The 20,995-nt window shown below is 49.1% G+C and overlaps 1 protein-coding gene and 1 long non-coding RNA gene across 2 annotated transcripts in view; one reads left to right on the top strand and one right to left on the bottom strand.

Annotated features, from left to right (window-relative positions):
- ACOT7 (acyl-CoA thioesterase 7) overlaps positions 1-12,543 on the bottom strand; it is a 105,988-nt gene extending 93,445 nt beyond the window's left edge. Inside the window, exon 1 of the mRNA XM_054513172.2 lies at positions 12,384-12,543. Coding sequence (XP_054369147.1) covers positions 12,384-12,541 — 158 coding nt within the window. The 5' untranslated portion in view covers positions 12,542-12,543. The remainder of the gene's footprint in view (positions 1-12,383) is intronic.
- Positions 12,544-12,728: 185 nt separating this feature from the next.
- Positions 12,729-20,995, top strand: LOC135364234 (uncharacterized). Its single transcript, XR_010411138.1, has 3 exons — positions 12,729-15,406; positions 16,843-17,286; positions 20,215-20,995. It is a non-coding gene; the product is annotated as an uncharacterized LOC135364234 (long non-coding RNA).

Genomic DNA, 20,995 nt, shown 5'->3' with positions numbered 1-20,995 from the left:
AACTGTCAAAACTGAACGGGGCGCCTCTTTGGACTGGTAGGATTGTCCAGGACCGCTGAACAATAAACAACATGGTTATCTCTCGGCACCCTATTGCTCCAAACCCCTGTATATTACTGACATCCATTCCCAGAGAAAGCAAGTTTTCTTGCTGCACTTGATCTATGCAGTGCATCTTCAGTATTCCAGTTAATAAGGAGAGCCAATTATCTTTTTGCTTTTACTTGGGAAGAACGTAAATACATCTGAACAGTAATGGCCCAGGGTTTCACAGATGGTCCTTACTTTCCACAAATCTCAAAAGCTAATTTGGATGATATAAAAATTTTCTGTAGGCTCTATTTATTATAATACATAGATGATTTGCTTCTCCACTGCCCTTCTCAAACCTCCTCACAAGAAGATGGCATCCACCTGTTATCACTTTTGGCCTTAAAGGGCATAAAATCCCCAAAGAAAAATTGCTGTTTGCTCAAAACAGGTTTGATACTAGGAAACCTGATCTCATAACAAGAACTACGTTACAACCCAGGTAGGGTTCCTGAACTTCCCAAAACCCAAAACTAAGTGCCAATTACAAAGCTTTCTTGAATTGGCTGGCCAGTGGAAATGGGATTCCAAAGGTCTTTCTTGTGGGTCAATGGCTATATGCTTTACTAAGAAAAGGAAGGATCAAGGGCTCCTGGCTGGCTGAGTCAGTAGAACATGCGGCTCTTGATCATGAGTTCAGCCCTACGTTGAGCATAGAGCTTACTATAAATATAAAAGTAAAAATCAAAAAATGAAAGAGCAGGAAGAGACAACTTTGGGGACTTTAAAGAAGAGCCTAATAAGACCCCTGCCCTCAGACATCTTAATTGCTAACTTCCCTTTTTCCTCTGTGTAAATGAGAGCGGAGGGGATGCCTTAAGAGTCCTCACCCACAAAAACACGGGGGCCATCATCGACCCACAGGGTATATAGCCAACAACCAGATCCTGTGGCCCAGGGAAGTCCCCCTGGCCTCACAGCCATTCCTGCCACCAACTACCCTGTTAGTTCAGGGCACTGAGGAAATAACCACGGGATCGCCTTTAACCATCCCTGTATGGTAAAACCATGCAAGGGTAAAACTGCAAGCATTTATACCAACAGTTGGGACGCCAGGGCTCATGACTTTGGAATGGTTAACAGTGAGGTTTCCTTACCTTGAATGGGAATAGAATTAAAAATGGCTCCCATCGGGCTCCTGGGTGGCTCAGTCGGTTAAGCGTCTGCCTTCGGCTCAGGTCATGATCCCAGGGTCCTGGGATCGAGCCCCGCATCGGGCTCCTGGCTCAGCGGGGATTCTGCTTCTCCCTCTGCCCTTCACCCCACTTGTGTTCGCTCTCTCATTCTCTCTCAAATAAATAAATTTTTAAAATCTTAAAAAAAATTTTATCAGATGCCACACTTTTGCTGGCTGCTTTGGCTACAATCAAGGCTCCTGGGCATTCAAGAGACACAACTCCCTGGAGACCAAAGGAAACCACCTCACTGATATTTCTGCCAAAAATGATGCTGTCAAGGAAACCCACAGCTGAATCTCTGTCGGGGTCCAAAAGGGATGTTGTTCCAAATGATAATTTGGAAAAATCAACAAGCGATAACCCAACAATTGGCCCCAGAGAAGGAAAAAGAGTACTGGAAATCTAATCATTGTTGGCTCAATAAAAAGAGAGAACTCTGGTTTGGACCCAATAACAATCTGGCCCTACCAGAAATTCTAAAATTTCCACTACTTACCTCTGTATATGCACTAAACCACTGGTCTACTGACAAAATTATAGTGTTCATGAACCAGTATTGGTGGAGAAATATTAACAGTCTGCAAAGACAAAGAGTGCTTACTTCACTTACACACCTGTCCAAAGCTGTGGAAACCTGGTCACACAAATGGATTTTATAAAGCTTTCCCTGTCTCATAGAAATGTCAGTCACAATTCGTATATTTTCTCACTGGCCTGAACCTTTCCCTTTAGGCAGGCCACTGCTTCTTCTGTGGTTAAAATTCTGTTCAAATAGGGCGCCTGGGTGGCTCAGTCGGCGAAGCGTCTGCCTTGGGCTCAGGTCATGGTCCCAGACTCCTGGGATCGAGTCCAGAGTCCCGAGTCAGGCTCGTGCCCCTCCCCCCACTCGTTCTCTCTATCAAATAAATAAATAAAATCTTAAAAAAAAAAAAATTCTGTTCAGAAGGATTATCCCTACCTGAGTAACTCCTATCAGACTTCATAGTGATCAGGAAACCCATTTTACCAGTCAGGTGCTTCGACAAGTCTGTGCTGTTTGGCTAGTTTTAGAACAATTTCAGTGTGCATACCACCCTCAATCCTCAAGGTTAGTGAAACACACTAAAGGCACTATGAAGATTCAATTGGCAAAATTTGTAGAGAGCTTCCAGACACCTTGGCTGAAAGCACTGCTGTTGGTCCTTCTAAATCTCAGACTGACACCCTTTGGACCATGTAGACTCTCATCCTTTGAGCTAAGTCACAGGTCATCCAGGGCACTTGGCCCCTGCCTCCTGTCCATAGTCGAAAAAGGAGATACATTCCAATATTTTAAGGCCTGATTGCATCTGTTAAAAATAACCAGGCCAGGAGTGCCTGGGTGGCTCGGTCGGTGAGGCATCTGCCTTCGGCTCGGGTCCTGAGATCGAGTCCCACACCGGACTCCCTGCTCAGCAGGGTGTCTGCTTCTCCCTCTCCCTCTGCTGCTCCCCCTGCTCATGTGCTCTCTCCATATATATATCTCAAATAAAAAATAAATAAATAAAATAACCAGGCTTTGGTAGGGGGCATCTGGTTGGCTCAGTTGGTGGAGTGTGGGACTCTTGCTCTCGGGGTTGTGGGCAAGCCCCCACTGGGTGTACAGATTACTTAAAAATATATTTTCAGAAAATTAAAATAGGGGCACCTGGGTGGCTCAGTCGGTTGAGCGTCTGCCTTCGGCTCAGGTCAAGCCCCATGTCGGGCTCCCTGCTCAGTGGGGAGTCTGCTTCTCCCGCTGCCCCTACCCGACTCGTGCTCTCTCTCTCAAATAAATGAATAAAATCTTTTAAAAAAAATAACCATGTTTTGTAGAGGAACCTTTTCACCATTCATTCCCAGGAGACCTTAAGTATCACACCTTGCAACCTGGAGATTTCGTCTGTTGGATGACGCACCTCCACAAAGACTCTTCAGCCTTGCTGGAAATGCCCTTCCCAGGCACTGCTAACCAGCTCTTGTGCCACCAAACTCCAAGGAATAGCGTCTTGGATTCACAGGACACATCTAGGAGAAGCACCAAACCCTGACCGGCCCCACACACTGGCTGGTGACTGAAAGCAGGGGCTTCCCAGCCGTGAAACAGATGACATCAGACAGCTTTCCTGAAATGTCCGGACCAGGCCTGGGTGCCTTCTCCACGCTGTCTGCATCTACTCTTACTTTCATAGAAAGAAAATGCCCTCATCCACATTTCCCCAGGCTCCTGCAAAAAGGGGAAACCTTTTTTTCTTTTTTTGATTATGGCCTTTTTCAGAAACAGCCTCATCATGATCCTGTGACAAATTAGTTTTTCACTTGCTTTTTCCAAAGGATTAGAAGGTTCAAGAGTCACAAAAGTCTTTCATCTGAACTATTATTTGACTCTGGGTTCTTATCCAAATTCACTGTCTCTGAATTTGTGACCTTACAGGCTGTCTTATTGGATAACATTTGTTTTTGCAAACCGTTCTTTTGAGATAACAATACTATTTTAGTACATCTTTGAAGTTTTACTATTTTTGCAAAAAGTTCATTAGCTATTGCTTCATGCTTAGACCTGCACTGTGTCTTGCCAAATGTCCTAGGTTCATTCTCTCAGCGTACCCCAGTGGTGTGCACTATTCTGCTCTCGTTGCAGCTCTCAGCAGGGACTTCCAGGAGGCACACATGACTCTGGAGGGAGAATTTTTTTCCTCCAAGTCAGAATCAGTACCAATAAATATTTTCAGTTGGCTACTTTCAGACCTCGAGTCCTGGTATGGAACCACCATACAATTTGGAATTGTTGTGTTACTCCTTCTGTTGTATAAATATTTTAAGTTTTGTGGTTGGTTGCCTGCGAAACTTTTGTAAAGATGACGTACCCAGGAAGGAGCTGATCTCCAATGCTGTGGTCTTGATAAATATGTAGTATAGATGGGAAGTGCCTGGGAGTCCTCCCTTCTGACCTTCCTTGTTTCTCAAATATGGCCTTAAGGGGTTTCCAACTGCGACACAATTCCCCTCCAATGTAGGACGTGACAACCAGGAAGGTCTTTCCTGGCACTGAGGGACAAAACCACTGAATAAGGGGTGCCTGGGGGGCTCAGTCAGTTAAGCGTCCAACTCTTGATTTCAGCTCATGTCATGATCCCAGGGTCCTGGGATAGAGCCCCAAGCTGGGCTCTGCGCTCTGCAGAGAGTCTATTTGAGGATTCTCTCCCTCTGCTCCTCCCCTGCTCAAGCACTTTCTCTCTTTCTCCTTCTTTCTAATAAATAAATAAATAAATAAATCTTTTTTTAAAAAATGGGGGCACATGGGTGGCTAGTCGGTTAAGCGATCAACTCTTAATTTGGCTCAGGTCACGATCTCAGGATTGTGAGGCAGAGCCCTGTATCAGATGCTGCACTGGGCATGAAGCCTACTTGGGATTCTCCCTCCCTCTCCCTCTGCCCCCCCCACCCCAAAAAACCCAAACACAAAACAAAAACGGCATGAAAATTAATAAAGTAGAACACTACATCAAAAACTAATGATGTAATGTATGGTGACTAACATAATAAAAAAAAGAAAAGAAAAGAAAAAAGAAAATTAATAAAGTAAAACCAAGTGGAGTCAGGAGGCTAGAAGGGTGAGCCATGCCACTCGTCAGTTCCAGGAAGTGTGAATTACAGACTCCCAGAGAAGAATCACCAAGAGGAAAGAACCATCAACTAAGGACCCCAACAGGAAAAGATGTACATTGAATTTTCTACAAAAAAAATCAACTATTCCTGCAGCTCAGCCAATGAGAAACTGTCCTCACCGAGCTCTCATTCAGAACCACCCCTCCTGACTTCCCCCTTCTTCTCCATAAAATAATGTTCCTCTCCTTTGTCTGTTGGACTTGCTTATGGTCTTTCCATAGCTTAAATGTCCTGAATTGCAATTCTGTTTTTCCTGAATAAATCCAGTTTTGCTGATAAAAAACTTTCATTTTTAAAGTTAACAGGAGGACACGGGTGGGACTGTGAGCAACACACCCAAGATTCTCATCTCCAGGACCACCCATCAGTCCAGACCGGGCCTCCAGCAGGGATGAACAGCTCCACCTGGGCTGGAAGGGTGTCTGCATGGCAGGTGTCACGAGGGCTGGGAGTCTGCCAACTAGCACCAGGGGTCATAGCTGAGGAAAGAGGATGCAAGAACACAGTGGAAAATTCCCATCCCTACTTCAGACAGTGGCCCTCAAGCCCCAGTGGAGCACTGAGGAAGATGCAGATCCCTGGCACCCGGGGCCCCCACGATGCAAAAGCTGTAGGTCTGGAGTAGGGACTCAAGAGGCTACTTGTCTTTTCCTTCTTTTTTTTTTTAAGATTTTATTTATGGGGACATTGGGGTGACTCAGTCAGTTAAGTGTCTGCCTTCGGGTTGAGTCATGATCCCAGGGTCCTGGGATGGAGCCCCACATCCGGCTCCCTGCTCAGCGGGAAGTCTGCTGCTCCCTCTGCCCCTCCCCCTGCTTGTGCTCTCTCTCTCTCTCCGATAAATAAAATCTTTAAAAAAATTTTTTTCACTTATTTTAGAGAGAGACAGATGGAATGCAACCAGAGAGAGAGGAAAATAATGTCCAGCAGACTTCCCTCCGAGCACAGAGCCCGACTGGGGGCTCCATTCCAGGACCCTGAGATCACCACCTGAGCCAAAACCAAGAGTCGGACACTTAACCAACTAGGCCACCCAGGCACCCCCGTCTTTTTATTCTTTATTGTGGAAAACATCACTTACAAGAGCAGAGAGAAGGAAATGAATCCCGGAGTCCCCACCAAATAGCTCCACTGGTCGACTCTGGTTTCAGATGATCTGTTTTCCTCTCTGTTCCCACCCCCGCCTCCACTCCAGATGAGTTTAAACAAATCTCAGACATCACAGCTTGGCATTTGTAAATATCTCAGCATTTCCTCTAAAAGAGAAAGACTCCGTTTAAAAACAGAACCACAGGGGCACCTGGGTGGCTCAGTCGTTAAGCGCGTGCCTTCGGCTCAGGTCACGATCCCAGGGTCCCGGGATCAAGCCCCACAGTGGGCTCCTTGCTCCGTGGGGAGCCTGCTTCTCCCTCTCCCCTGCTTGTGTTCCCTCTCTCGCTGTCTCTCTGTGTGTCAAATAAATAAAAATATTTAAAAAACCACACACCCACAAAAAACCAGAACCACAAAATAATTATCCCACCTAAAATATAACACCAATTCCTTGGTGTCATTGAATACCAGGTGAGTGTTCAAGTTTCCCCAGTGGTGTCCTAAAAGTTTTGAGATCTGCATTTGTGAACTGTCTTCACAATCACCAAAAGCTGGAAAGATCCCAGATGTTCCCTGACTGGAGAAGAGAGGAACAAAGTGCAGGTAACGCAACTAGGCAGTGAGAAGAAAGGACACACAGGAAGTGGTGCTCACAAGCAGAGTTCCAGGTGTATGATTCCACCCATGTGATATTCTAGAAAAGGCAGAAACCAGAGTGATACAAAGCAGACCTGTTTGCCAGGGGTCAGGATTGGAAAGGGACTGACCGAAAAGGGGCAGGAAGGAACTGCTGGGGGTGATGGAAACGTTCTGTGTCACAGTTGTGGTGGTCATTCTGTGGGTGTACACATTTGCTAAAACTCAGTGAGCAGTGAGCTTAAAATAGGTGCATTTGATTGTATGTACATCATACAGTATAAGGTGTTTTTTAAAAAAAAGCAGAACTACAATGATCTCACCTTTAAAAAACTGGAAATTCCTTAGTATCTTTTTTTTTAAAGATTTTATTTATTTATTTATTTATTTTTAAAGATTTTATTTATTTATTTAATTTTTTTTTAATTTTTTAAAAGATTTTATTTATTTATTTGACAGAGAGAGACACAGTGAGAGAGGGAACACAAGCAGGGGGAGTGGGAGAGGAGAAGCAGGCTCCCCGCAGAGCAGGGAGCCCGATGCGGGACTCGATCCTGGGACTCCAGGATCATGACCTGAGCCGAAGGCAGTCGCTTAACCGACTGAGCCACCCAGGCGCCCCTCCTTAGTATCTTTTAAGTTTCAAAGGACTATTCAAGTTCCCCCCAAGTATCTCATGAATGCTTTAAAATCTGCATTTTGCTGTTTTTCTACTTAAGTGTAATTTGCCTGCAGAAAATGTGCATTTGTAACAAGCTTCCTCAGTTTTTCGGATGTAGGTGGTCCGTGGGAGCGGGGGGGGGGGTGACCATATGTATCCCACTCCCCAGGACACCTCTGGCAGGGAGTCCCCGGGGACCTGGAGGCGCACAGCGTCGTCCCGGGTCTGGGCCCCGCCTGCAGAATGCACGTCCGAGACCCGGTTGAGAGTGGCGTCGGGCGGCCGGCAGGGGGAGCCCTCACACCGCGCCGCTCGCGTCAGCGGCCGGGCAGGGCGAGAGGCGGCAGCTCCCTGCAAGCGCTCGAGCGCCCACTGTGCCACCCAGCAGGAGGAAGAAAGCTTTCCCCTTGCCCTGGCAACAGCCCAGCCAGTGGGGCTCTGTCACACTCGGCCAATGAGAAGCCGCTCTACTCTGAACTCCCAGTTTGCTCCAATAGACTTTTTGTTCATAAGCACCTTCAGAACTTCCCCCCTCTGCAACATAAAACAGCATTCCTCTTTGTTCTGCAGGCTTGCCTATGGTTTTGCTGTAAGCCTCCTGGCCCTGCAATTCCTGAATAACCCCCCCCCTTTTTTTGGGCTGGTAAAATAACTGGCAGCTTTATTTTTTTTTTTTTTTAAAGATTTTATTTATTTATTCATGAGAGACAGAGAGAGAGAGAGGCAGAGGCAGAGGGAGAAGCAGGCTCCCCGCTGAGCAGAGAGCCCGATGCGGGGCTCGATCCCAGGACCCTGAGATCATGACCTGAGCCGAAGGCAGACGCCCAACCATCTGAGCCACCCAGGCGCCCCTGGCAGCTTTATTTTTAAGGTTAACGGGAAAAAGCAACTTCTGGCCTGACTGAAACCAGGGAGCTGGTGGACTACCACAGTCCAAGGCGATGCCAAGCTGCCTGGCCCACTTACAGCAGGAGGCTGGACAGTGGGTGAGCAACAGCCTACCCAACCAGGGGCTCCCTGGGCTGCAACGACTGCGCCTTTTTCCAGGGCCTCCCTGTCCTAGCAAGAAGGGGAGTCAGCACTGTGCACGGTTCTATAGAATGTTCCAGAACATTAGCTCAGGGTATGGTCTCTGTAAATCAGATTCGATGTTTTTTATTAATTCCACTGTAAACCCAAGACAGAGCCCAAGGGGGAAAAATTCTAATCCATTAACATACTAGAATTTAGGTCCTTTCCACTAACATTTTGGCCACTAGATGCCAGATCTACCAAAAGCCGTATCTCCTGGACGCCAGGCACTACTAGCCCAGGCATTCTCAGCACACAGCGGTGAACAAAGCAATCCCTAACCTCAAGACATTTCCTAGCAGATTTGCATCTAAGAGCATGCAAACAAAGAGTCCCATGGCAGACCTCACACACTTACCTACAAATAAATGACTCCTAAATTATCCGCCCTGGGCAAAGTCCGCCTCCATTAGCTAGGTGGTTTGAGAGCCAACTGCAGTCCCCAGGGAGCTTCTGAAACCCTTAGGAAATCCTTCCTCTCCCAGGCCTGCCATAAATTCCAGTTTCTTATCCCTCTACAATACTACACTGTCCCATAATGTAGCCGCCAGTCACAGGAGACTATGTACGTTCACATTTAAATTAAAAATCCAGTTCCGGGGCGCCTGGGTGGCTCAGTCCGTTAAGCGGCTGCTTTCGCCTCAGGTCATGATCCTGGGGTCTTGGGATCGAGCCCCACATCCGGCTCCCTGCTCAGCGGAGAGCCTGTTTCTCCCTCTCCATCTGCCTGTCACTATGCCTACTTGTGCTCGCTCTCTGTCAAATAAATAAATAAAATCTTTAAATAAATAAATAAATAAATAAATAAATAAAAATAAAAAAAAAATCCAGTTCCTCCACGTCCGGCCACATTTCAGGCACTCAGTGGCCAGTGACTAGTGGCTACCATATTGGACAGTGCAAACATGGAGCATTTCCATCAGGGCTCCACAAAGCCCTATTCTCCAACAACCTGTTACAGGACATGTCCTTCAACTTTATTTCAACAAACACTCGGGGGCTTCTGCTAGGGGCCCACACTGATGCCATGATTAAGCCTCACAACCAAATATAAACTTCAGCTTAAAAGGCAGTGGAAAAACCCAGCAACAGGGACATTGGCAGGGAATAATCCACCAGGAGCCTTCAGCTCCTGGTCAAGGTCCAAGGACTGCCTTTCACCAAGTCCTTAACCTCTGAGGACCTCGTTTTCCCCATCTGTAACATGACAGAGCTGGACTGGAGGGCTTCTCAGGGTCCTTCCAGGTCTAACATTCTACAACTCTGAATCCAACAAGGAAAAATGTAATTTGCTAACTAAACGTTAATTAACATTACTTAAACCAAAGGAAATAAACCAAAATAACCAAAGGACAGATGCTCTTCTGAGACTTTAAATGCTGTCCAGGCACCTGCATCATAGGGCTGGATCAAAAAGACGAGGAGACAGCACCCCACAGTGGCCTGACTATCCAAAGTTCAGGTTCTCAAAGTTAAACTGTTCTCTTTGTGAGCTCACATTCCCTTTGTGAGCTCACTTTTATAACTGCCCAGCACTGCGCCAAAGATTTTAATCACTAAAGTAGGCATTATCATCTCCAATTCACAAATAAGAGAGCTGAGGCCCATCGAGGTTAAGGAACATGCCGAAAACCACTCACCTACAAGAGGCAGAGCTAGGATTCAAATCCAGGCCCCTCAGCCTCTTGAGCCCGTGTCCCACTTTTTGGACAAAAAGAGCTTTATTTACTTATAAGGTGCCAGCCATTCCATTCCACCAGGCACTAGATACACTTTCTTTAACACTCGGAACAACCAGGAGAAAATGGGACACTGGAAAGCCAGGCAGCTTCCAAATGGGTGGAGGTTGAATTCGTTTAATGCTAATGTTTAGTCAGCTGATTACATTTTTCCTTGTTGGACTGCGGGGCTGGTTCTAACCACTGCCTTCCCCAGCCTTTAGAGCCCCATCCCTTCAACACCTCCTTCCAAACCGAGAACATGTGACCACTCTTAATTATCTAGGATGGTGGAGGTTCTGGCATCCTTCCCTGCTGGACTGTGAGCACCCTGAAGGTGGGGACCAAATTTTCCATGTCGGTCAGCGTCCCTCTATGGCACTCTGCTCCTTCACAAGCCAGTGAAACTTGTTAAATTCATGGGCTTGGCTGTCCCAGGCCAAGAGGCTCCTCTTTCAACACGGGGTATCAGCTCAGATGTCCTTAAAGGGCTCCCCGCCCTAGTATGTCCACTCTCCAGTGTCCTGGGGTTTCTCTGGGCCAAGCCCTTATGACCACAGCCCTCTTCACAGCCCCGCCCTGACTCCCATCAGCAATCGTGCTGGGCACCAGATGCTCACCTCAGCCAGGCTTCCTGCCCACCTGTCCCAAGGCCACTCAGAGATAATATGCAATTGTGAATATGCCAGAGGCAGCAAGGTACACACCCAGGGTGACAAAAAGCACACACACATATGCGGAGATTGAAATCAGTATCTTCTTTTTTGCGGGGGAGTGCAGTGGAAAATCCACAGGTCTGGACACAGATGACCTGGCAGGGGTTGCCTTCAGGCTCTTGTGGCTGGATGACCTTACAGAGACATTGGGGGTCCCAGAGCCTCAATTTCCTCCTCCAGTTTCTTTCCTCTCTTCACAGCGGTGAGACCCCTGCCATCCTCCCTCCCAGGGAAGTTGGGCAAACCGAATGAGACGAGAGATACACAGGCCCTTTGCAAACATTGAATGCCAAGGTCACTTGGCCAATACAAGGCAGAGCCTGATCCAAGGCCCTGACTCCAGGCCCGTCCTTTTCCAACTCAGTTGCTTCTATTATTTTTGCCCTGGAACTCGGGAGTTGGTGGGGCCATGACCACCACACAGCCAACAAAGGGAACACAGCAAGGTTCCCCTTAAAAATCTCCTCTTCCCAGAAAACTCAAAACTGACCTTGAGGTCAGGAAAGGCTTCTGACCCGGTCAGAAGTGGGATGGAGTCAAGGCACCCCATTGATCCCGCACTTACTATACACACCCAGCCACTGCCTTTTCCAGAGAGATGTCAACATCCACGGGAAACCCACCTGGCTGGGACCCAAGGTCAGTGTGAGCCCAGCCCCATACCAGGAAGCAGCTCACTCTTAGTGATGCACCAGGCAGGACAGCCCTGTTGCAGGCCCCAGTCCTAGTGCGGCCTTCCCAGACTTCTTGCCCTTACTCATTACTCAGCTCATGCTCAAATACCAGCGTGCCTGCTTCTGATTCTGCCCAAAGGGATGAAGAGTAACCTTGAGGCGGCCCTCAGCGCTCCAGGGGGAAATTAGCCGGCTCACGATCTCCAGCTTCCTCTGGGGGCTTCTATCTACCCAGGGCCCATGGAGGAAGGTATGGGTGGTCCGCTGCGGAGAACCACCCTGTGTCCCCATTGTGTAAGATGATTCCAGGCTCAATGGTGCAATAAACCGTCAGCAGGGAAGGGTATTTTCTGCTCTTCCAGTTAACACCGGCTTTCCGCAAAAGCCGAGGCAGTACACGGAAGGGAATGCCCCTCTGCAGCCCCCGCCCACTCGGGTACCCACCCAAGGGCTCGCCGGGCGAGCTGGTTATCTGCGCCCCACCTCTCGGGGGATCGGGTTGGCGATGCCCTCGAACTAGGGGGGCTCAGAGGGAGCCGGCCTGGGGCTCGGGTGCGCTCGGGCGCGGCGGGGCGGGGCGCGGCGCGGGGGATGCGCATCGACCCCGCCCGGAAGGGCGTCGCGCGGATTCTTCCCGCAAACGGCCTGCGTGGCCGCCGCGCCGTCCCCGCGATGCGCCGGGGGCCGCCGGCGCTGCGGAGTCCGAGGCGCTTCCCGGCCGCGGCGGGCGAGCGGCGAACCGGAGAGGCCGGGCCGGGCACCGGGCTGGGGCGGGGGTGGCTGGGGGAGGGCGTGGAGGGGCGCTGGCCTGGGCGGGCCGGGGCGGGCCCGGGCGCTGACTCGGGGTCCCGGCCGCCCGCCGTGCCGCGCGCCCCGCTTACCGGCAGATCTGGATGGCGGACGGGGTCTCGGCGGCGGGGCCTGACATGCCGGCGGCGGCGGCGAGCGGCTGAAGGAGAGCGCAGGTGGCTGGCAGGCCTGGCGCGGAATGAATGAGCCCGGGCGGCGCCATGGAGGGGGAGGGCGGAGGCGGGGCCATGGCGCCGGCGGGGCGGGGCCTGGGCGCCGGCGGCGAATCGAACGCGGCCTCCTGAGCCGGCCCCGCCCCCGCGCGCCCCGCCCCTCGGGCCGCCGCCGGCTCCCGCGGCGTCCGGTGCTGGCTGCGGCGGGGCGCGGTGGGGCGCCGCTTCTAGAAGGTTCGGCGGCTGTTGGGCGGCGCCGAGGGGGGCGGCCGCGTGGATCAGCCTCGCGCCGCGCGGCGCGTGTTCGTGTGGGGCGTTCCGGCCGGTTGAAGGTCACAGCGCCCCGCGAGGCGGCCTTGGCCCGCGTGCGGCAGAGGGGCCTACGGGGGTGCGCGTCCGGGTGTCGCCTTCTCGAATCAGCCATGACAGGAAATTGGAGGCGGTTTCCCGTAAAAGAGCATTTACGATCGGGCTGACGTGTGTTGTGCCGGGAGGGAGGTTGGGTGCGCGGAACCGGGAGCCCGGAGCCGGCCGCCCCGCAGTGTTTCTGCTGCAGCCGCCGAGCTGGGCTGGGGATGTGCCTACACCGCCCGCTGCAAACCGCTGCAGAACGCTTCGGGGTTCGTGCGGAAGGACTTCCCGGGAGCGCAGAGCTTTTGCTTGGGGGCGTGCATGCTGCAGTAGGAGCCCTGCTGCTGATCTGTTACGTTGCACACCGTATGCTCTGCCATGGAGCCCAGGTCAAGTCGGGGTCACAAAACATGCCCAAAATACACCAAAGAGGAAAAAGGCGATTGCTTCTACATGTCAAAATTACAGAAAGCTTTTTACCCCGTGTGAGGTTTGCCTTTTTCCAATTTTTCCATTTGTTAAAATGAACATAAATTGCTTTTGTAGTCAGATTTTTTTAAAAGATTTTATTTATTTTTTGACAGAGAGGCAGCAAGAGAGGAAACACAAGCAGGGGAGTGGGAGAGGGAGAAGCAGGCTTCCCGCCAAGCAGGGAGTCCGAGCCCCGCATCCCAAGACCCTGGGATCATGACCTGAGCCGCAGGCAGCCGCCTAACGACTGAGCCACCCAGGTGCCCCTGTAGTCAGATTGTTAAAAATCAAATGAAACCCACAGAACTCGAGCTCTTCAGTGAAGTTTGAAAACCCATTTATTCTAAACTAAATAGCTCTGAAGGAATCGTGCCTCATCCTGGTCACTCTTGCATTACCAGACCCAAGGAGGCCGCCCAGATCCCATCTATGATTTAACATTATTGCACTAGAAATTTTGTTTTGTAGAATGAATTAAGTCGATGCAAACATCAAGGGTCACCAAGCCTGGTTAACCACCACCTCTTCCCAGGATGGGTCCCAAAGTTGATGGATTTCTTACTATGGGACCCTGGGAGCAATAACCAGCTTTGGAGCCTTAGGCAAGGCAGTTTCCTCATGGGTTCATTGGGAGTAATACCTTTCTGACCTTACACAGGAGAAATGAGGTAATGAAGGTAAGGGGCCTACCACATTAATAACTAGGGCCTTCTTCCTCTTTGTTCTCACCTTTCCCACTCAAATGTTAGTTTTCTCTAAACAGCTCTTCCCACGCAGTCAGTGCAATGGAATAAGGATTTACAGAGACCCTGCCTATTTGTATAGGTTGGAGCATTCCCATGAAGTTGGATACATTTTTGTTCTTCAAAAAGCTCCAGATCTGGGGCGCCTGGGTGGCTCAGTCCTTAAGCGTCTGCCTTTGGCTCAGGTCATGATCCCAGGGCCCTGGGATCGAGCCCCGCATCGAGCCCCGCATCGGGCTCCCTGCTCGGCAGGAAACCTGCTTCTCCCTCTCCCACTCCCCCTGCTTGTGTTCCCTCCCTCGCTGTGTCTCTCTGTCAAATAAATAAAGTTTTTTTTAAAAATAAATAAATAAATAAATAAATAAAAAAGCTCCAGATCTGATTGGGAGACAGATTGGGGACACAAAAAGCCTGGCTGTGACCACATGCTGAACCAAATTCCTAGACCAGGGAATGGGGTGAATGCTTCAGGAGATAGCCCAGTGCTTCCCAGAGGGGGACAGAAAGATCTGGAACAACATCTGTACCTTTGGGAAAGGGTGTGGCTCTTCTTTGGCCAAAGACAGCATGTCAACCTTCTCCATGTGACAGCTTGTCCAGTAGCCGAGGGAGCCTGTGTCCTGGTTCTGCAGAGAAAACGGTGCTTCGGGATTAACCACTTGTCTATAATTGCCAGTTGTTTATGCCCTTGCCCAGTGTTCAAGGTCAGCAGTGGGGGTGGGGAAGGGCAATCCCATAGCAAAAACATCATGAATTGTCTTTATAAAGCGCTGATGGATTTATACTGGTCTCTCACCTTACAGTCCCCCACCTTCCCACTTTGGGATTTTTTCCTACTTTCTCCCAAAGTTGACGGGCCATTTCTGTCCCTGCGTTTCAGCAAAACTTCTCAGAAGAGCTGTTAATATATACACTCTCTGTCCTCTACCCACCCCCCTTTCTCTTTTGAACCCGTTCCATCTGGGTTTTGTCTCTGCGGCTCAATGTATCAAGGTCACTAATTCCAAGTTGTTAAATCCAGTAATCCGTTGTCAGAAGTCATCTCTCTTGAAACGCTTATTCCTTGCCTTCCAAGACACCACACACTGCTATTTTTCTGGCCATTTTGCTCAGCCTGCTCTGCTGGTTCTGCCCCAGGGGAGGCCCAGACCTCTCCCCTGAATTCTGGACACATGCGTCCTCTTGCCTGGCCCACACGTCACCCCAATTCTGTAGTAAGCATCTCATGCTCCCCCTGAAATTGCTGCTCACGGTCTTCCCCGTTGGAGTTTCTTCCTTCTTATTGCTTAAGCTAACAACTGAGGAGTCACCCGTGACTTGTTTCTCTCCCAGCCCTCATCCAGCCCACCAGCAAATCCTGCCAGCTCTGCATTCAAAGTAAGTCTAGAATGTGCCCCGTCTCCCCGTGGCATTCAAGAATCTGCCCACACCTCCATCCACATGGCTTCATCTCTGCTCTCCTCCTTGCTCGCTGAGTCCCTCCTCTGTGACCCCTCAGTTGGTCCTTGACTACACCTGACCGCTCTTTCTTCAAGCACCCCCGAGACTCAGCCCTCACTTCCTTGGGTCTTTACTAAAATATCACCTATAAACAAGGCCTTCCCTGGCCACCTCTCTAAAACTGCTGTTCCTCAGCACCCCTACCTCTCTCCCTGACTTCTTTTTCCCCTTATCTCTCTTTTTTTTTTTTAAGATTTTATTTATTTGACGCAGAGAGAGAGATACAGAGCACAAGTGGGGGAGCAGCAGAGGGAGAGGGAGAAGCAGGCTCCAGGCTGAGCAGGGAACCCGATGTGGGGCTCGATCCCAGGACCCCCAGGATCACGACCTGAGCCAAAGGCAGACGCTCCCCTCTCCTTAACCCTTAACCTTTAATGCCACTTAACATATATTTTATTCATCTATTTATTGCGTCTCCCCCAACCAGAATGCCTGTTCCATGGGGGCAGGATTTTTTTTTTTTTACTCTTTTTTCATTGCTGTATGCCAAGCCCCTAGAAGAGTGCCTCGCCTGTAACAAGCGCTCAGGAAATATTTTACCAGTGATCGACTCAACAGAGGTTTACAGCAACATACTGGACCGCAGCAGCTATTTGATTCATTCTCCTTAATTTCCCCACTCTTTCATTGGACTAAAAATAGTATCCATAAATTGTCATTTTAAAAGCTTACATATAAAAAAATAAAATAAAAATAAAAAGTTTACATATATTATTTAAATAGTGTCTGCAAATTTTTAAGGAAAGATACTAATTTTTAAGATTTTATTTATTTATTAGAGAGAATGTGTGCACAAGAGAGAGTGAGCAGGGGCAGAGGAGAGGGAAAAGCAGACTCCCCACTGAGAAAGGGAGCCTGATGCAGGGCTTGATCCCAGGACCCCGGGATTACTACCTGAACCGAAGGCAGACACCTAACCAACTGAGCCACCCAAGCACCCCTATGGAAAGACAGTTAAGAAACTATTGACACTGGTAACCTTTGGGCAGAAGGGGTGAGGCCTTTGCTTTCCATTTATATATATATATTTATATATATGTGTGTGTATGTATATATATATACACACACACATATATATATATTTTAAGATTTAGATTTATTTATTTATTTGAGGGGGAGGGCAGATGGAGAGAGAAAATCCTTGCTGAGCATGGAGCCAGACTTGGGGCTCGATCCCACAACCCTGAGATCATGACCTGAGCCGAAATCAAGGGTCAGCCACTTAACTGACCGAGCCACCCAGGCGCCCCTAATTTATATATTTTTGTACTGTTACCATCTAATCTCTTGGCTGTTTTATTATTTTTTTCAAGTCAATATGGAGTATCAGATATGAAGCAATAGGGACTCGCATATGCTGACGGTGGAAATATAAGTTGGTGCAGCCTCTTTGGAAAATAGCTGAAGATAATTGTTAAAGTTGGAAAGAGCCATAGCGTTTGACCCAGAAATCCTACTACCAGGTACATTGCCAATATATTGAACATGAGGTCACCAGATAGGCTTCGAAGAGGAGTCACAGCAACACTGTTTGTGATAACCCCAAACTGGAACTCACATGTCCCTCAGCAGCATACCAGCTTGAGAGATTGTAGGACACTCACCAGTGCAACACCGAGTAGTGAAAACCCGTGAACTTTAACTACACGCAAGGAGGAATCACAACGTGGAGGAAAAGAAGAAAGATCCAGAAGAATATATAGTATCAAGCCACGTGTACGTAGAGCAAACACTCTATCTGTGCTGTTATCAAAAAGGTAAGTGTTGGGCGCCTGGGTGGCTCAGTCGGTTAAGCGACTGCCTTCGGCTCAGGTCATGATCCTGGAGTCCCGGGTTCAAGTCCCGCATCGGGCTCCCTGCTCGGCTGGGGGTCTGCTTCTCAATCTGACCCTCCCCCCTCTCATGCTCTATCTCTCTTAAATAAATAAAATCATGGGGCACCTGGGTGGCTCAGTCGGTTAAGCGACTGCCTTCGGCTCAGGTCATGATCCCGGAGTCCCGGGTTCGAGTCCCGCATCGGGCTCCTTGCTCGGCAGGGAGCCTGCTTCTCCCGCTGACCCTCCCCCCTCTCATGTGCTCTCTCTCATTCACTCTCTCTCAAATAAATAAATAAAATCTTTAATAAATAAATAAATAAAATAAAAACATTCTTTCAGACAATCAATAGCAAAAATGGAATTTGACTACATCTCAATTTTTTTTGTCACGGTTATATAATTCAAAAATTAAATAAAATATGATGCATTCATATTAAGGAAAATGTATGGAGCCATTAATAATGGTAATATAGATTAATATTTGCTAAGAAGGAAAAAGGTTCACAATTTGTTAAAAAAATACAAGTTATACAACAATATAAGTATAATATACCCCTTTATAAAACATTTATATATTTCTTAAGTGTCTATATTCACAGGGGGGGAATATACAACTAAGATGTAATAAAATATGGAAAAGGCATACTTCTGGGACCCCTGGGTGGCTCAGGCGGTTAAGCGTCTGCCTTTGGCTCAGGTCATGATCCCAGGGTTCTAGGATAGAGTCCCGCATCGGGCTCCTTGCTCGGCAGGGAGTCTGCTTCTTCCTCTGACCCCACCCCCTCTTGTGCTCTCTCTTTCTCTCTCAAATGACTGCCTTCAGCTCAGGTCATGGTCCCAGGGTCCTGGGATCGAGCCCCGCATCGGGCTCCCTGCTCAGCGGGAGGCCTGCTTCTCCCTCTCCCACTCCCCCTGCTTGTGTTCCCTCTCGCTGTTTCTCTCTCTCTGTCAAATAAATAAATAAAATCTTTAAAAAAAAAAAAAGGAGGGAAATCTTGTGATTTGCAACAGCATAGATGAACCTGGATGGCATTACACTAAGTGAAATAAGCCAGACAGAGAAAGACAAATACTGCATGGTATGCCTTATATGTAGAATCCTCTAGAAAAAAACACTGACCTCATAGAAATAGGGAGTAGAAAAGTGGTCACCAGGGCTGAGGGTTGGGGGAAATAGGAAGAGGTTGGTAAAATTGTACAAGCTTTTAGCTATAAGATGAATAAGGTCTGAGGATCTAATGTATATAACACGGTGACTATAGTTGAGAACACTGTATTGTGTAACTGAAAGTTGCTAAGAATAAATGAAAAATAAATAACTCTGTTAGGAAAATATAAGTAGGTGGTAAAAGCTATAAAGAGAAACAAGGGTATGACTGTCAGGGAAGTCAGGATAGTGAGTCCCTCCAATGGAAGGGAGAGTGTTGTCATCAGAGGGTGACGTGGAATGGGGAGAGTACGGGGGTATATTCACGTTTCTTCTCTTGACCTGGGTGATTGTGTGTGGGTTCATCATTTTTTTTTAAAGATTTTATTTATTTATTTGACAGAGAGACGCAGGGAGAGAGGGAACATAAGCAGGGGGAGTGGGAGAGGGAGAAGCAGGCTTCCCGCCGAGCAGGGAGCCCGATGCGGGGCTCGATCTCGGGACCCTGGGACCGTGACCTGAGCCAAAGGCAGACACTTAGCCGACTGAAGCACCCAGGCGCCCCAAAAATAAAATCTTAAAAAAAGAAAAATAAGTGAACTGGAGCGAACTTTGCAAAGAAGACAGCTGCCCTGCTCCTCCCCTGCCCCCACCCCACCCCTGCCAGGCTGCTCTAGGCCCCAGGGGAGGAAGGGAGGAAGCAGCTGCTCTGAGCAGGTGAGCTGCAGCAGCCTGGGTGCTCAGAGATGCCAGGGTGGGTGGCTTTTCGCCTCACCTGGGCTTTCAGTGTCCCGGACACAGGACCACACTCAGAAACACATCTTTGTTATGAGTAGTTACATCTATTTTTTAAGATTTTATTTATTTGAGAGAGACAGAGATAGCAAGAGCGGGGAGGAGAAAGAGAAGCAGGCTCCCCAGTGAGCAGGGAGCACGATGCAGGGCTCGATCCCAGGACCCTGGGAACATGACCTGAGCCGAAGGCAGATGCTTAACCAACTGAGCCACCCAGGCACCCCTGGAATTATGGACTTTTCAAAAATATATATATATTTTAGGGAAGTAGTGAGTTGTGGTCATGGGCATGGATTAGGTAGTCAAATTCCTGTGTTCATGTATATCTATCAGTTGTATGGCCTTGGGCAAGTCACCTTCGCTCTGTGCCCAACTTGCTTTATCAGAAATGCGATCACTGGGGCGCCTGGGTGGCTCAGTTAAGCCCCAGGCCCCAGGCCCTGCCACGTAAGCCCCACTGTGTGGACTTACGTTGGCTCATAATCCACCTGTGCCTTGGCTCTCTTATTAGGAAACATGAGGAAACAACAGTACCTGCCCCTTCCGTTGTTGGAAGGAGTAAATAAGTTGATGGTATAAGGTACTTGGAATAGTGCCTGGCACGGAGGAAGTTCAGTGTAAGGTTTCGTGAAGCAGCTGGTGAGGTCCTGAGGGGCTGCCCGGATGGTCTGCCCAGATGGGATTCAGTGTGCCTTGAGCCAGAGCACTCCGATTGGGGTCCGGGAAGAAGACTCCAGCCAATTCAAGCAGGGATGGCCACAAGAGAAGGACACCGCAGGACTCCCCAAGGTCTGCCATGTCCTCCTGAGTATCAAGCACGGGACGCAGCCTGGAGGGGAGGTCCTGGCCCCTCTGTGCCCTCTGTCTTCTTCTTCAAATGTCAGTACTATTTAGCTGTTTTACTAAAGATTTGTTTTTCCTCCTAGGAGACGCTGGACACTTCATGATTACGCATCTTGTCCACGCAATGCAGTGGACAAGCACCTCAGTCTATTGCCAGTGGGAAACCTGCAGATCCAGAAGGGTAGCCTCCATTCACAGAGGGAGGACCAGCATCTCAGGGAGGACGGCAGAGGCTGCGTAGAGACCTCACTGGCACCCACCCCACCCCCAGCACATGTAAGATCGAGCCCTGGGACTTGGGGCCCACAGTGAACACCTCAGAAGTAATAAACCACGCATTTGAAAGCAGGAGCCATAATGCAAGAGGGCAAGCCAAGAACAAATGGGTCATTATATGGAGAAGACACATGGAGATTCATCTTCCAAACAAAGCATTTAGAAATCATCTCTACAACTCTAAGTAGGTCATGCTGTAAATGTACAATGAGAGCCATGGCCGGGCGCGGGCACGTTAACGTGTTAGTGAGAGGCGGTCTTCAAAGCGCCTTTAGCCTGTGAGAGTTCCACTCCCTTCGGAGCCCCTCGGCCCTTGGTCAGCGGGGTGTGAAGCTCTGTGGCTCCACCTAGAGGCCGAGCCCCCCAGCGCCGCCTCCTTCCCTCCGCCAGGCCCTAGCCTGGGCTCCGCCGGCCTGCAGATCTTGCTCAAAATCAGAATAAATTTCCCCTTACTAAAACTTATCCCGGGAGCCCTGTGATGACAACAGAAGCCACTCAGCGTGAGGGAAATTCTATTTTTGTTGCACACATGATAATAAAAAACTGGGATATAATTACAGTTTCTCAAAGGCCCTAGAGGAAAACGAT

The sequence above is a fragment of the Mirounga angustirostris genome, unplaced genomic scaffold, assembly GCF_029215605.1.
Source record: "Mirounga angustirostris isolate CCGP_5_RB_7025 unplaced genomic scaffold, mMirAng1.0.hap1 SCAF_4, whole genome shotgun sequence".
NCBI lineage: Eukaryota > Metazoa > Chordata > Mammalia > Carnivora > Phocidae > Mirounga > Mirounga angustirostris.
This window is presented reverse-complemented; position numbering and strand designations above follow the sequence as displayed.